The sequence below is a fragment of the Mustelus asterias genome, unplaced genomic scaffold (genome assembly GCF_964213995.1).
Source record: "Mustelus asterias unplaced genomic scaffold, sMusAst1.hap1.1 HAP1_SCAFFOLD_84, whole genome shotgun sequence".
Lineage (NCBI taxonomy): Eukaryota > Metazoa > Chordata > Chondrichthyes > Carcharhiniformes > Triakidae > Mustelus > Mustelus asterias.
This window is the reverse complement of record NW_027590138.1, coordinates 90,261-107,042: the sequence shown is the minus strand read 5'-3', so window position 1 is coordinate 107,042 and position 16,782 is coordinate 90,261. Positions and strand designations below refer to the sequence as shown.

Genomic DNA, 16,782 nt, shown 5'->3' with positions numbered 1-16,782 from the left:
CCATCTTCAGTGGAGTGAGATTCCTGGACATGGAACCCAGCAGTGTGCTGTTACCAAGCTGGACTTGTGAATGTGAAGTGGACAATGGAGGGATTATTATGTCTATTGCAGGTTATAAGATAGATCAACAGAGGAAAACAGTGGATTTAGGAACAGGAGTTGGCCATTTGGCCCTTTGAGCCGGCTCCACAATTCGATTAGATCATGACTGTTGTTAAGATATACAGTATGCTTTACATTGTAATATTCTAATTGGGATATTATAGAGTGATACATTTTCATTTCTTCCTGGGAATATGTTGTGAAGATCTAGTTTAATAATTCATGTGTTTCAGAAATATTAATTTTGGATTTTTTTAAAAATGTAACAACTGGAAAACCTGGTTTCAGAATCTGATAAAAACACCCTGAGGGAATTTGCAGTCACAAGGTGTGGCCCATATTGGTTTGAGAAGTCAAAGCTCGAAGGGTAAGAACAAGTGTAACACGGCAGCTGGGCTCTTTTAGCTGGAGACATTGGGTCTGACAACTGTTTTTCCTGTCTTTGTTCGAGAGGGGAATTCTTCACGCAGACTTCAAGAAAAAAGGTTTGGTTCTGAAACTAAAAGTTAATTAATTTAAACATCTTTTGGACATCCCTCCTGGTCTGGTACCATGAGGATAAGTGATTCAGGATGGTGTGGGTTGGATTTCTTGATGTTTTTCACAGAAAGCAGGCAGTCTGCAGTTAGCTTGGGAGCTGTGGGACCGGGAGCTGTGAACCAGCTGTGGGAGCGGGAGCTGTGAACCAGCTGTGGGAGCGGGAGCTGTGAACCAGCTGTGGGAGCGGGAGCTGTGAACCAGCTGTGGGACCGGGAGCCGAGGAGGTCATTAGGAACCATGGGTGTTCCTATTGTATCAATCTCTCAGCAAGAAGGCAGTAAAGCCCATGCTTGGATTGAGAAGTCCATGTTTTGAGTCAATTTTGAAATCACAAAGGAAAGTTGGAGAGTTGTTTAGCCGAAAGCTAAAAGAAGGATCCTCATGAAATCTTGGAGCCTGGAGAATAGCTGGAATACTGAGGAGAATTAAAGTTAATTCTGGGAGCTTTGACATACCTTTGGGATTTGTCCCAGGAACAGAAGTGAATGTACATTCAAGATATTAAGTATAAGGGCATTCTTGTCCAGGAGTAAGGGTTTAAAAAGTACAAAAAAGGAAAAATGCTGCAAAATCTCAGCAGGTCTGGCAGCATCTGTAGAGCGTGAAAACAGAGTTCATGTTTTGAGTCAGAACTGAGTTTACAGCATAAATCTTTACAAAATATGATTCATCGAGCTGGTTTTTAATATTCTGTTTATATTCAGTAAAGTTTGATTTTGTTTAAAAACCTGGAATCTTGTGATGGGTGTTTGGATTTCTCATTGAACGTTAATGTTCTCGACCCGAATTATAACAACACACAATATTTCAAAACAATTTGAAAAATAAAAACATGATGGTCTTTATTTTGTACAAAGTGTAACACTATAAGACACCCCTCATCGAGGATCTACAATAATTTCTTAGCTCGAGCACCAGTGAAACAATCAGACAATAAATGAATAAAAATTGTACTAATTGTCATCCCTTCTAAATCAGGAGGACTATCCCCAGCACAGAGGGTCATTTGGAATTTTTCCCACAGACCAATTAACAGGGATTATACTCTCCAACCACCTGAAGTGAATTCTTTACATGAATCGTCCAGGCCGGTGCAGTTGTCAACTTGCAGTTTGGCTGATCAGCTGAGATTTCCTGCAGCATTTCATCGATCACCGTGTGATTCCTTTCACAGAGTCCATCACTGAAAGGACTTTCAGCTGCCGTGTTCCTGACCAGAATGTTCATGTTTTCACACACGTCTCAAAACTCATCATTCAGAAACTGAGCTGGTGCCACAGCTCCAGCCCCAAGGGCCAAGGGAAGGTTCACTGTTGGGATGTGATGGCATCCTCCGATAACTTTTATACATTGTACACTTTGCACTCGTCTCTTGTATGAGTCTCGTATACTCTTCATCAACTGCTCCTGCATCTTGAAGCAGGACTTTTAATCTTTGGCAAAAAGTGTGAACAAATTGTCTGTGTAGTTTTAAGATAATTTGCATCTTTCCCTTTGATTTTTATCAAAGCTATCATTATTCCTTCTAAAACATTCAGATTGGAAACTTCATGTATTTTTAAACATTCTCTGTCACCACGTTATAATCCTGACCGTTTTATGGTGAAGGAGGAAACTGGTTCCAATCTTTACTTGGTATAGATTTATTCACAGAGTGAAACATTACTGGTATATAACTCCTAATACCATTCCATGCTCTGTCAGTAAGTGTCTATTTGTGCTCATGTAAACATCTAATCAATGTCCACTGCTTGTATATATTTAACCCCAAATTATACAATTAACGCCCACAGGCAGAGTATTTAAAAGGTCTCTAATCGGTGTGACTGCCATAATGTCTCAGCAGGTTGGATGACTCAGTGAATCCTTTCCCACACTCAGAGCAGGTGAACAGCCTCTCTCCTCCGTGTGAACTTGCTTGTGTTTCCGCAGGCTGGAAGGATCAGCAAATCCCTTCCCACATTCAGAGCAGGTGAAAGGCTTCTCCCCGGTGTGAACTCGACGGTGTGCGCGCAGACTGGACGACTCAGAGAATCCCTTCCCACACACACAGCAGGTGAATGGCCTCTCCCCGGTGTGAACTCGCCGGTGTTTCCAGAGGCTGGAGGAATCAGTGAATCCCTTCCCACACTCAGTGCAACTGAACGGTCTCTCTCCAGAGTGAATTCGCTGGTGTGTCAGCAGACTAGTGGACCTAGTAAATCCCTTCCCACACACAGAGCAGGGGAATGGCCTCTCTCCAGTGTGAACTGCCTGGTGTCGCAGCAAGGTTGATAACTGAGTGAATCCCTTCCCACACACGGAGCAGGTGAACGGCCTCTCCCCAGTGTGAACTGCCTGGTGGTTCTGCAGGGTAGATGATGCACTGAATCCCTTCCCACACACGGTGCAGGTGAACGGCCTCTCCCCGGTGTGGACTCGCTGATGTATCAGCAGGTGAGATGACCGAGTGAATCCCCTCCCACAGTCAGAGCAGGTGTATGGCCTCTGCCCGGTGTGAACTCTCTGGTGCTTCTGCAGAGCAGAGGAATCACTGAATCCCTTCCCACACACTGAGCAAGGGAATGACCTCTCCCCAGTGTGAACTCGCTTGTGTCTCCGGAGGCTGGATGAATCTCCGAAGCCCTTCCCACACTCAATGCAGGTGAAAGGCCTCTCCCCCATGTGAATGCCTCCGTGTGTCAGAAGACGAGATGAATCAGCGAAACCCTTCCCACATTCAGAGCAGGTGAATGCCCTCTCCCCAGTGTGAATTTTCTGATGTGTCAGCAGGTTGGATAACTGAGAGAATCCCTTCCTACAATCAGGGCAGGTGAATGGCTTCTCCCCAGTGTGACTGCGTCGATGAATCTCCAGCTCACACGGTGCTTTGAATCTTTTTCCGCAGTCCCCACATTTCCACTGTTTCTCCCTGATGCGGGAGGCCGCCTGTCCCTCCAGGTTTGACAATCAGATGAAGCCTCGTCCTCACTGAGAACAGATGTACACTCCCGCTCAATGTAAATGGGGCAATGCTTTTCAGGCTGTGTAACCTGAACACACACTCAGGTTTGTACTTCTCAGTGCTTTTCCAGTCACACTAATGTTCAATCTTTTTCCACAGACAGAAACAAACCCAAACAATTCTCCTTCTAGAGTCAAAGGCCAATGATATTCACGTTGTGATTAATCGAGTGACTGTCAGATCTGAACGTAATGTTTTGTTTTGATATTTCTGTCCTGTAAATCCTCCCCTTCTAATATCCTGTGAAAGAAGTTTACAAAAGTCAACACCGTGCACATAGAAAAAAATTCAGGATGGACAATTCTCGATTCAATTAAACTATTTTCTATTCTTTTATTCCTGAAAAGTTGTAAATTTCTGTCCCACACATTCTGCACCGAATCTTCACCCTCCCGATTCTGCTGAAGCTGCTGGGTCATGCTCCAGGACACAAAGACCTGACAATCTTCAGGCAAGCTGTTCACCAATATATCCCTTATATTCATATAGAACTGGACTATCATTTGTGTAAAAGTGCTATATTACTTTATTATAGAGAGGTAGGGAATATGTGTTGAATGTTTGTTTGGACTTCAAGTGGTCATAAACTGGAATTCACCCCACATGCGGATGGTGGAAGCAGAGAGAACCCATGATTTCAAATGATGTTGGTCATTCAAAAGAAATAAACCTGTAGGACAGTTATACAGAGGGGGAATGGGACCCACTGGATTGTTCTATGGAGAGTTGACATGGACTCGAGTTGCCAAATGGACTCTTTTTGTGCTGCAATGTCTCACTGACTGGAAATATATAACACAACTACATTACTATATTCCAAGAATAGAAATAAAAAATAAATACTTTACTGCAGCACCAAAAATAATACATCTAACATGTACAATAACAAAACTAGAAATACCTCTGTTATGATCTCCGTAGAGACTGATAATCTTCAAATAAACAATTCCCAGACAATCCCAATGGAATAAACCAAAGAATAAGGTTTCATTCATTTCAGACTTTTACTGCAATAAATTGTCTTGGAATATATAGCACTTTGTCAATGTTACCTATTTGATTCGATTTATTATTATCCCTTGTCCAAAAATGTGCGGATAAAAGCTAATTACTGCAGATGCTGGAATCTGAAACCAAAAGGTATCTTTTTCCCGATTGGCCAGAACCCGGAGGAGGGGCATCAATTGATGCCTATCCGGGGGGAGGGGGTGGAGAGGCGACAGCTTCCGAGCCTGCGCACTGGAACATCAGGACGTCACCGTGGAGCAGATTGATTCCTATTGGCTGCTTCAGGCAGGGCTCCATTGTGACATCACAACGCGGAAGTTGGCCAACGAGCTTCAGAGTGAAACTTCCTCCTCTGGGCCAACATCTGGGAGGAAATCAATGTTTCCCTCTTTCCATTTCTTTTCTCATTCTGGGGGAAATTGGGGACTTGCAGCAACTGAAGGGAATGAAGTGAATCCAGGGAGGCTGCACACTCTGGAAGGGTTACAGACGGACACCGGAATTAGGAGCAGGACTAGGCCCAGGTATCTTTTTCTTTCTCTCGCAAAGACATAGACAACCTTTAACTCCCTAAGTTTGACAGATTTATTTATCTGGATAATAGGATAGCCTCTTACCCAATGTTCACAATTAAAGGGGGAGTTTCCCAGGAGAGGGCTAATATTTAAATGAACAGTAAATTAGTATGGGACAGAGATATGTTTAACGTAGTTGTATGTTATATACTATGTTATTTATGATTCCCTATGTCTTGTCTTGGAATATATAGCACTTTGTCAATGTTACCTATTTGATTCGATTTATTATTATCCCTTGTCCAAAAATGTGCGGATAAAAGCTAATTACTGCAGATGCTGGAATCTGAAACCAAAAGAGAAAATGCTGGAACATCTCAACAGGTCTGGCAGCATCTGTAAGGAGAGAAAAGAGCTGACGGTTCGAGTCCAGATGACCCTTTGTCAAAGCTAAAAGGCATAGAAAGTGGGAGATATTTATGCTGCAGGGTGAGGGACTGAAAGATGAGTCGTAGCCACAGAAACCAGGGGAAAAGGCTGCTAATGGCAGTCCATGGAGAGAATAAAGGGTGTGACTGGCCTAATGGCAGAGAAGCTGAAATCAGAGGGTAAGCTGTGACAGATGAAGATGTGGGGGGACGGGGGGAAGAATGGGTGGGAGAGAGGTAATATTTAAGGAAAGGGGAAGCAAAGGAGTTTCTGTGGCTATGACTCATCTTTCATTCCCTCACCCTGCGTATAAATATCTCCCACTTTCTATGCTTTTTAGCTTTGACAAAGTGTCATCTGGGCTCGAAATGTCAGCCCTTTTCTCTCCTTACAGATGCTGCCAGACCTGCCGAGATTTTCCAGCATTTTCTCTTTTGGTTCCAAAGATGTGTGGGTTAGGTTGATTGACCATAATAAATTGACCATAGTGTCGGGGGATTAGCAGGGTAAATGTGTGGGGTTGTGGGAATAGGGCCTGGGTGGGATTGTGGTTGGTACAGACTCGGTGGCCGAATGGCCTCCTTCTGCACTGTAGGGATTCTATTCTTGGATTAGTGTATAATGAAAAGTATTGTTTTTTGCGTGCTATACAGGCAAAGCATACTGTACATAGAAAAGGAAAGGAGAGGTAGAGTATGTAGTGTTACAGTCATGCAAAATTACAGCATAGAAGGAATCCATTTGGCAACTCAAATCCATGGCAACTCTCTGCAGAGCAATTCAGTCAGTTCCATTCTCCCTCTATATCCTCATTCTCCTGAGTTTCATGTCACAAATAGGCAGTCTTGATGATGATGATATGTGGCTGGAAGCTCATCTTGGGGTGAAATATTTCACCCCAAGACAGTTGCTAGGAAGAGGGGTAGATTTGGTGGTGAGAGAGTGGAATTTGTAGTGGGAACTGAACTCAATGGGTTCAGTCTTCCCAGTATTTATATGGAAGAATTTTCTGTTCTTTTAGTACTGGATGTCAGACAAGTCAGGATGGTGTGTGAGTTAAAAGCGAACTTGGAGGTGATGGTGTTCACATCTACCTGCTACCTTGGTCCTTATAGGTGATGGAGATTGAGAGTTTGGGAGATTCTGTCAAAGTTCCCGTCGAGTTATAGATGTTTGAAATCCCTCTTCTTCGCCACTGCCTCTCCCACTTCTCTCTGTCACCTCACACAGTGCCCAGATTCTTGTGTAGACCCAGACCAGGTGGCACATACCCTTCCCTGAAGGACCTTAGTGACTCAGTTGGGTTTTTATGACAATTCAGCAGCTTTTATGTTTACCTTTTCCTCACTCCGGTCCCACAAAATAGCAGATTCATTCAGCTCAATTTCACAACTTGCCTTTGTGTTTTTGTGGGTTCTCTCTCACTCCCTTTTTGCTGTTTTAAATCAGTTTGATTTAGAAGAGGAGGATTTGCAGTGGGGAAACGCAAACCAAACGTGGTATCAGAACCTGATGGAGTCGGCCAAGTTATTGTAACCTGAATATCATTGTGTTTTGAATATAGAAGAAAACAGCGCCATCCACAGTGGAGAGAAACTGTACACGTGTTGTGTGTGTGGACAAGACTTCAACCAATCATCCAGCCTTTCGGAACATAATTACAGTCACAACAAGGAGATGGCATGGAAATGTGAGGACTGTGGGAAGGGATTCAAATACCCATCGCAGCTGGAAACTCATCGACGCCGTCACACTGGGGAGAGGCCATTCACCTGCTCCCGATGCGGGAGGGGATTCATTCAGTCATCCAGCTTGCGTATACACCAAAGGATTCACACTAAGGAGAGACCATTCAGCTGCTGTGTGTGCGGGAAGGGATTCAATCAGTCATTCAACCTAGCATTACACAAGCGAGTTCACACTGGGGAGAGGCCGTTCACTTGCTCCCAGTGTAGGAAGAGATTCAGTCAGTCAGCCAACCTCGCAAAACACCGGCGAATTCACACTGAGGCCAGACCATTCACCTGCTCTGTGTGTGGGAAGAAATTCAAGGAGTCATCCAACCTAGCAAAACACCAGCGAGTTCACACTGGGGAGAGGCCATTCGCCTGTTCCCAGTGTGGGAAGGGATTTACTCACTCAGCCAATCTGCTGAGACACCAACGAATTCACACTGGAGAGAAGCCATTCATCTGCTGTGTGTGTGGGAAGGGATTCAGTCAGTCGTCCACTCTGCTGACACATCAGCGAATTCATAAGTAATTATTGTGATTGGATTTTGCTGTTTTTCATATTCAGACTGAACCACATTCATTTGAGTCTATTTCTGCTGAATTGAAAAATAACCCCAGCTCAGTTACATAGAAACATGCATAGAAAATAGAATCAGGAATAGGCCATTCGGCCCTTCAAGCCTGCTCCACCATTCATTATTATCATGGCTGATCATCAAAATCAATATCCTGATCCTGCCTCTTCTCCCCCACCCCTCCTCATCCATATCCCTTGATACCTTTAGCCCCAAGAGCCAAATCTACTTCCTTCCTGAAATCCTTCGAGGAGCAGTGCTCCGAAAGCTTATGGCTTTTGCTACCAAATAAACCTGTTGGACTTTAACCTGGTGTTGTGAGACTTCTTACTAGATGGAATTTAACACAGACAAACGTGAGGTGATGTAATTTGGAAGGTCTACTGCAGAAGGAAAGTATACAGTAAATGCTAGAGTCCTTAGAAATGTTGGCGCACAGAGGGATTTAAGTGTGCAGATCCACAGTACCCTGAACGTGGCAACTCAGGTGGACAAAGTGGTCAAGAGGGCGAATCGCATGCTGGTCTTAAATCGGTCGAGACGCTGAGTATAAGAATTGGGAAAACATGTTGCAGCTGTATAAGACTTTGGTTATGCTGACCCTAGCAACTTCCCTACTACCTACATTAGGCTCAGTAATCTATCGTTCCCCATTTTCTCGCTTCCTCCCTTTTTGAATCATGGGATATTCTTTTGTGAATTCAGAAGCAAAGTACGAATTTAGTTCCTCAGCCACTTCTTTATTCCCCATTATGAATTCTCCTGTTTCTGACTGTAAAGGGCCTACATTCGTTTTGTCAACCTTTTTCTCTTTACGTATCTGTAGAACCTTTTACACTCAGTTTTTATGTTCCCCACTAGCTTACTTTCATATTCTAATTTCTCCTTCTGAATCAATTCCTTGGTTCTCCTTTGCTGTATTTTAAACTGCTCCCAATCCTCAGGTCTTTTGCTTTTTCTTGCCAATTTTTATGCTTCTTCTTGGAATCTAATGCTCTCTCTAATTTCCCTTGTCAGCAATGGTTTGGCTACAGTTCCTTTTCCACTCTTGTGCCAAATAGGAGTAAACAGCTTTGAGTTCACATACTTGTTCCTTAAATGCCTACCGTGGGTGGCACGGTGGCATAGTGGTTCGCAACGCTGCCGGGTTCGATTCCTGGCTTGGGTCACTGTCTCTGTGGAGTTTGCATGTTCTCCCTGTGGCCGCGTGGGTTTCCTCCGGGTGCTCCGGTTTCTCCCACTTTCTGAAAGACGTGTTGTTAGGTGCATTGACCCAAACAGGCGCCGGACTGTGGCGACTAGGGGAATTTCACAGTAACTTCATTGCAGTGTTAATGTAAGCCTTACTTGTGACTAATAAACTTTAACCTTGTCTGTTCACTGTCCTTCCTTTCAGTCATGTTTCCCAGTCCATCATAGCCAATTCATGTCTCAATCCATTATAGTTCCCTTTACTGAAACTCAGGACTCTGGTGTCAGAATCAACGACATCATTATCCACCTGACAAAGAATTCTGTCATATTATGGTCACTTATCCCCAAGGGTTCTCTAACAACTAGATTGTCAATCCTTTCTCATTGCACAATACCCAGTTCAAGATGGCATGCTCCCTTAGTCCCTCAAAGTTATTGGTCCAGAAAACCACTCCAAACATTCCTCCTCTATTGTAATGTGATTAATTTGATCACCCAATCTATATGCAGATTAAAGTCACCCTGTAATCACAGATATTCCTTTAACACATGCATCTCTGATTTCCTGTCTAATGCTTTTCCCAACATTACCATTAATTTGGTGGTCTGTATACCACACCCACAAATGTTTTTTGCCCCTTGGTGAGGCTTAACTTGACCCATACATATTCCACATATCATCTTTAATCAACAATGCAACTCCACCACGTTTTTGTTTATGTCTGTCCTTCCTAAACACTGAATAGCCCTCAATGTTTAGTTCCCATCCTTGGTCACCTTGGAGCTATGTCTCTGTAGTCCCAACTGTATCATACCCCTTTACATCTAACTGTGCAACAAATTCATCCATTTTATTTTGAATGCTCCAAGCGTTCATGTACAAAACCTTCAGGCTAGTCCTTTTAACATTTGTTGTCCAGTTCCTACCATTTTTTACTGTGTCCGTATCTGATTCTGGCTCTCAATTCTCTGCCTATCACTTTTCTTATTCTTCTTGCTGTCTTTTTCTCTTGTTCTTGATACCCTCTGCTCTGAATCCTTACATAGGTTTCCATCTCCCTGCCATTTTAGTTTAAACCTTCTCAATGACTCAACAAGTACACCCCCAACCCCCCAAGCACATCAGTCCTGGCCCTGTCCAGTTTGTACTGGTCCCACCTTCCCCAGAACCAGTCGCAATGTCCCAGGAATCTGAAACCCTGCCTCTCACATCATCTTTTCAGCCAGGTATTCACCCAATATATCCTGCTGTTTCGAGTCTGAGTAGCACATGGCACTGGTAGCAATCCTGAGATAATGTTAATATAGTCAGTCTTAGAGGATTTGTGGCCAGGAAACTCTCACAAAACATCAGATCAGGATTGGATGTAGCCACAGAATTTATCATAACCTGAAAAGTAGCAAGTTTTGAACATGGAAGAAATCAGCATCATTGATAACCAGTCACATTAGGCAGAAACCATGGAAATGTGGAGAGTATAAAGAGATATTCAATTAACCGTCAGAGCTGGAAACGCACACTGGGGAAATGCCCTTTACCTGCTCTGAGTACGGCAAGGGATCATTCAGTCTTCTCAGCTTGTTAGACACCAGTGGGTTTAAACTGGGGAGAGGTCATTTATCTGCTTCAAGTGTGGGAAGCGTGATGATAGTATTGCAGTGAGTGTATGTTTTTCTGCTGAGGGGGAATGTTTAAAAATCCAGCTTTATTCTGCAGGTATCTGGTGTGTCTGTGTCTCTCAAGGGTTGTGAAAGCTGGGAATCAGTTACTTTGATAGAGCTGATGGGCTTTTGTTTAAACAAGACATTCCTCTGGGATTTCTAGATTTGATTGACAGGTCATGTGATAGTGGGTCTTTGCAGGAAGAAGCTTTTGCAGTTCTAATCGTTTGAAGATAGAGGGTTTCTACAAGCTGCTCTGAGACTTGTTGTCTTTCTGAAAGCTTTAAGACTATCTACACTCAACTATATTTATGGTTACTAACTATATTTAAAGTGGCACTTACAACTATAAGAGTAATGTTGCTTATTTGGAACTGAAATAGTGATAAGTTAGAAATTAAGATTGTTTCTTTGCATTTTTAAATGTTGTTCAACTGTTAATGATTAAGCTGATTCATTTGTTAGAATTATATTTAAACTGTGATATTAAATAAAGTTAGCTTTACTATGAAAGATCCCTAATTTGTCAGTGGAATTTCTCCTCGTCAGAAGCATCCTATCCTCACATTTATGCCAAAATAAAAAAATTGCTGGGGTCTAGCCTGGCTTCCGAATGTAATTTAGGGGCTCTGGGTCCAGGACCCTAACAGAAGGGATTCACTCACCCACCCTGTAAACACCCCCAGTTTCATACTGAGTAGAAGAGACCTTAAAAATGCCCAGACTGTGGGAGCTGCTATAAAAGTTTTATAGAATCTTTACATTGCAGAAGGAGGTCATTTGGCCCATTGAGTCTGACCACAATCCCGCCCAGGCCCTATTCCCCACACCCCACATATTTATCCTGCTAATTCCCCTGACACTCGGGCCAATTTAGCATGGCTAATCAAACAAACCTGCACATCTTTGGACTGTGGGAGGAAATTGGAGCACCCGGAGGAAACCCATGCAGACATGGGGAGAATGTGCAAACTCCACAGAGACAGACGCAATGGGCAGAATTAAACCCAGATCCCTGGCGCTATGTGGCAGCAGTGCTAACCATTGTGTCACCGTGCCACCCCAAAATTGTGGATTACTAATGTCTCATCAATGTTTTCACACTGATGAGAGACTGGGTTCAGGGGATCATTTCAACTCACTGTATACCAAGTTCACATTGGGGAGGGGCTGTTCACCTGCTTTGAGTTTGGGAAAATATTCACCGTTTTGAGGTGGGATTTGCAGTGTCTAGTTTTGGGGTCACTGTGGATAGTTTTCTCTGACTTACCGTTACCTGTTTAAAGATGAAGAAGGAGTTTTAAGAAGGACACAACAGTAACTCTCATCCTGTTCAACGTGAAACTAATCTCACTGTTAATTCCTCCTCAGTAACAATTTTAAACACAAAGTTTGCAGGCAGGATTGAAGTGGGGACTTTCTCCTGTAAAACTGCAGTGAGAAGGAGTGCCTGAGGGAAATGAGTGTGAATCCCCCAGCCCCGGACAGAGGGAACTGACCATCCATCTCCAGCTCTAATTCCAGTTTGAAAAGCAACCCTCTACCACCACCTTCTGTCTTCTACCAGCAAGCCAATTTTGTATTCAATTTTTGATTTGATTTATTATTGTCACATGTATTAGTATACAGTGAAAAGTATTGTTTCTTGCACGCTGTACAAAGTATACCATTCATAGAGAAGGAAACGAGAGAGTGCAGAATGTAGTGTTAGTCATAGCGAGGGTGTAGAGAAAGATCAATTTAGTGCAAGGTAGGTCCATTTATAAGTCTGGCTAGTTCTCTATGGATCCCATGTGATCTAACCTTAACTGGCCAGTCTACCATAGATACCTTGTCGAAGGCCTTGCTGAAGTCCATGTAGACAACATCTACTGCACCATCCTTATCTATTTGTTTTTGGTCACCCTTTCAAAAAGCTCTGTTAAATCTTTAAGACACAATTTCCCATGCACAAAGCGATGCTGACAATCCGTAATCAGCCTTTGCCTTTCCAAATACATGTAGATCCTGTCTCTCAGACTACCGTCCAACAACTTACCCACCACTGACATTAGGATCACCAGTCTGTAGTTCCCTGGCTTTTCTCTGCTGCCTTTCTCAAATAACTGTAACATTTACCTCTCTCCAATCTTCTGGCACCTCACCCGTGGTTGTTGATGATACAAATATATACGCTAGGGGGCGCCACAATGTTTTCCCCAGCTTCCCACAATGTCCTGGGATGCGCTTGATCTGGTCCTTGAGATTTATCTACCTTTATGTGTTTTAAAACTTCCAGCACCTTGTCTTCTGTAATGTGGGCGCCATTGAAGACATCACTATTTACATCCCTGAATTCCCAAGTTTTCATGTCTTTCTCCAGGTAAATACTGATGAGAAATATTCCATTAGGATCTCACCCATCTCCGGTGGCTTCACACATAAATGACCTTGTTGATCTTTAAGGGGCCTATTCTCTCCCTAGTTACTCTTTTGCCCTGAATATACTTGTAGAATCTCTTTGGATTTTCTTTGACCTTATCTGCCAAAGCTATCTCATGTTCCCCTTTTTGCCCTCCTGATTTCCATTTTAAGTGGACTTCTGCACTCCCGATACTCCTCAAGGGATTCACTTGGCCCCAGCTGCCTGAACCTGACATATGCTTCCTTCTTTTTATTGACCAGAATCTCAGTATCTCTCGTCATCGAGTGTTTCCTTCTCCTGGCGGCTTTGTCCTTTACAGTAACAGGAAGGTGCTGGCCCTGAACTCTCGCTATCTCGCTTCTGAAATCATCCCACATTCCAGACGTTCCTTGACCTGTGAACAGCCTTCCCCAATCAACTTGTGAAAGTTCCTGTACAATACCATCAAAATTGGCCAAGCCCCAATTTAGAACTTTAACTTGTGGACCAGACCCATCCTTTTCCATAACTATGTTAAAACTAATCAAATTATGATCATTGATCCCAAAGTGCTCCCCAGTAACACTTCAGTCACATGCTGTTTCACATCCTGGTTACTTGTTCGTATGTATATTTCCTCAACTTCATGTCACAACAAGGACATCAATTTGTCTCTTATCTTGGGGAAATCAACAATAAATAAACTTTGAAACTTTAAACTTTTACCCAACACACATTGTCAAAATGCTGTTAGACTTAACACGATAAGAAAATATTAAACTCCAGTGCAGTCACAGGAATTATTAACATCCTGAAAAGAATGAGCCCTGTCAGAATGAAAATAGTCCAGTCCCGGATGTGATTAACAGGAGCAATAATAGCAGAATCCAACCCTGCAATCACTCGTGAACTCGCTGGTGTCTCAGTAGGTGATAGGACTGAGTAAATCCCTTCCCACACTGGGAGCAGATGAATGGCCTCTCTCCAGTGTGAATTCGCTGGTGTCTCAGCAGTTGGAATGACTGAATGAATCCTATCCCACACTCAGAGCAGATGAAAGGCCTCTCTGTAGAGTGAACACGCTGGTGTCTCAGGAGGAGAGCTGACTGAGTGAATCCCTTACCACAGATGAAACAGATGAATGGGTTCTCCGCAGAGTGAATTTGTTGATGTCTCTGCAAGCTGCACGACCGACTGAATCGCTCTCCTCGGCATGAACTCGCTGGTGTCGCAGGAGACTGAATGACCGAGTGAATCCCTTACCGCACACAGAACAGGAGAATGGGCTCTGACTAGAGTGAATGTATTGGTGTCTCTGTAGATTCCTTGTGCTTTTGAAGCTCTTACCACAGTCCGAACATTTAAAAAGTCTCTCATCAGTGTGAACAAGCTGATGAGAAGTGAGATTAGTTAAACTGGTGAATCCCTTCCCACACACAGAGCAGCTAAATGGTCTCTCCCCAGTATGAACTTGCTGATGTGCAGTGAGGTGAGATAACTGAGTGAATCCCATGCCACATTGGGAGCAGGTGAACGGCCTCGCCCCAGTGTGAACTCGCTGGTGTCTCAGCAGGGTGGATGTCCGGGCAAATCCTTTCCCACACTTGAAGCAGGTGAATGGTCTCTCCCCAGTGTGACCGCGTCGATGAGTTTCCAGATCTGATGGGGATCTGATCACTTTACCACAGTCCCCACATTTCAGTGGCCTGTGTGTGATGTTGGCTCCAGTGTGAGTGCATCGATGGTATTCCAGCCGGGATGGATAATTAAATCCCTTCCCACAGTCCCCACATTTCCACGGTTTCTCCGTGGTGCCGGTGTCCTTGTGTCTCTCCAGGTTGCACGATCAGTTGAAGCTTCATCCACACACAGAACACATGTACAGTTTCTCCTCGCTGTGGATGGTGTGATGTTTTATCAGGCTGTGTAACTGGTTGAAGCTCTTTCCACAGTCAGTTCACTGGAACACTCTCATTCGGGTGTGTGTGTCTCGGTGCTTTTCCAGTCACAGTGATGTTTGAAATCTTTTCCCACAGACAGAACAGACATTCTCCTCCTTCCACAGTGTAAGGTTGATGATATTCAAATCCTGACGAATCGAGTGATTCTGTTAAATATTGATGTGATGTTTGCTTTTGTACTTTTTATCTGCAAATTCTCCCCTTCTAACATCCTGCAAAAGAAATTTAGGAAAATGATAACTAAGTCTGGGATAAAAGTTCTGAAAAGATAATTCTAGTTTTTCTGTAACATTTTTTCCTCTTTTGTTCCCCCAAATCTGTAAATCCCCGTCCCACACACTCTCCCTCCTCCCTGGGCTGAAATCCAAACCCATCTCCACCATTTCTTTCCTCCACTCCCAGTTTTCTCCCTCCCTCTCCTCTGTCTGGGTGCAGATATCCACTCCATCTGATGAAGGAGCAGCGCTCCAAAAGCTAATGGCATTTGCTACCAAATAAACCTGTTGGACTTTAACACTCTTACTGTGTTTACCCCAGACCAACGCTGGCATCTCCACATCATGGGTTCAGTTCTCCAGCTCCTGTCTGCAGACTGACAATAAAACCAATGGGTCTTATTGGGGGTGTTGGGGCCTCCAGCGGGTGTTTGTGAATCCTCCCCGCCCACCTCCCAGGGTTTCCTTCCTTCCCAGAGATCAGAGTCCTCATTGATTTGAGGCCAAAGTGTAACCTCTTATTTATTGTCCCCCTCCCCCATCCTCTGATGTGAACCATCCTCCAGTGGCTGAGCCAGGATGGGGCCGTTAACCTGGGCCTGTTCCCGGGAGGGAGGGAGGGAGAAGCCCCGCAGCTGCAAACCAGGGAGCTGACAATGATTCTGAAGGGTTCGCGGATCCACAAAGTGTTTCCAAATCCTCCCAGCCACCGCCTAACGCTGACTCCGCTTCTCCGGGACAAACAAGCGCCAAGGACAGCAATGACACTGCGCATGCTCCACATCACAATGCCCGGGTGCTGATTGACGGCAGCTCCGGACCAATAGGAAGAGGGGGCGGGGCTGGAGGACCGAGCGGGAGCGGCTGGTCCTCCAACCAATCGGAGTGAATGAGGGGCGGGATCTGAAGCATGCGCAGTGCGGGTAATGGCGATGGACGGACGGTTTTCAGTCGGAACCAAGATCAATACCAGGAAGAGGGCGGCGCGCGGGGAGCGATGAACATGGCGGGTGGGTGAACAGCATCCTAAACATGTTCAAAGGCAAACCCCGGAAATGAACTTCCCGGTTCCCCCCGTTTGTGCCAAATGGAGCCGCAACTTGTCGTGTTGGGCCTGGGCTGACTGCCGCCATTGAGGCTGAGTGTGGAAGACCGGCAGGGAGTGAAGTCCTGACGTCACAATAGAATTCATGACAGTTACGCGTCACAATGGAGAGTGAGTGTGACGTCACAATGGTGAGAGTGTGACGTCACAATAGAATGGATGAGGGTTCCAGATGAGCTGAGACTGGGGTGGAGTCGGGCGATGGCACTGAGGTGGAAGTAGACGGTCTTGATGATGATGTGGATATTGTGGCTGGAACCTCATCTTGGGGTGAAATATTTCACCAGGATTGTGAACAGCCTGGTTCAGCCTCAGACAGTTCCCAGGAAGAGGGATAGAGTTGCTGGTGAGGGAGT

General features: G+C 44.4%; 3 protein-coding genes across 4 annotated transcripts in view; 1 reads left to right on the top strand and 2 right to left on the bottom strand.

Moving 5' to 3' along the window:
- The window catches only part of LOC144483861 (uncharacterized), an 87,998-nt gene that overhangs the window by 33,195 nt on the left and 38,021 nt on the right, over window positions 1-16,782 (top strand). The gene's annotated exons all lie outside the window — the stretch shown is intronic.
- The window catches only part of LOC144483888 (uncharacterized), a 435,358-nt gene that overhangs the window by 387,415 nt on the left and 31,161 nt on the right, over window positions 1-16,782 (bottom strand). The window lies entirely within an intron of this gene.
- Window positions 2,456-16,454, bottom strand: LOC144483887 (uncharacterized). The gene is given in 4 exon segments (XM_078202465.1): window positions 2,456-2,545; window positions 2,548-3,478; window positions 14,049-14,403; window positions 16,370-16,454. Coding segments are annotated over 4 exon segments (1,461 nt in total).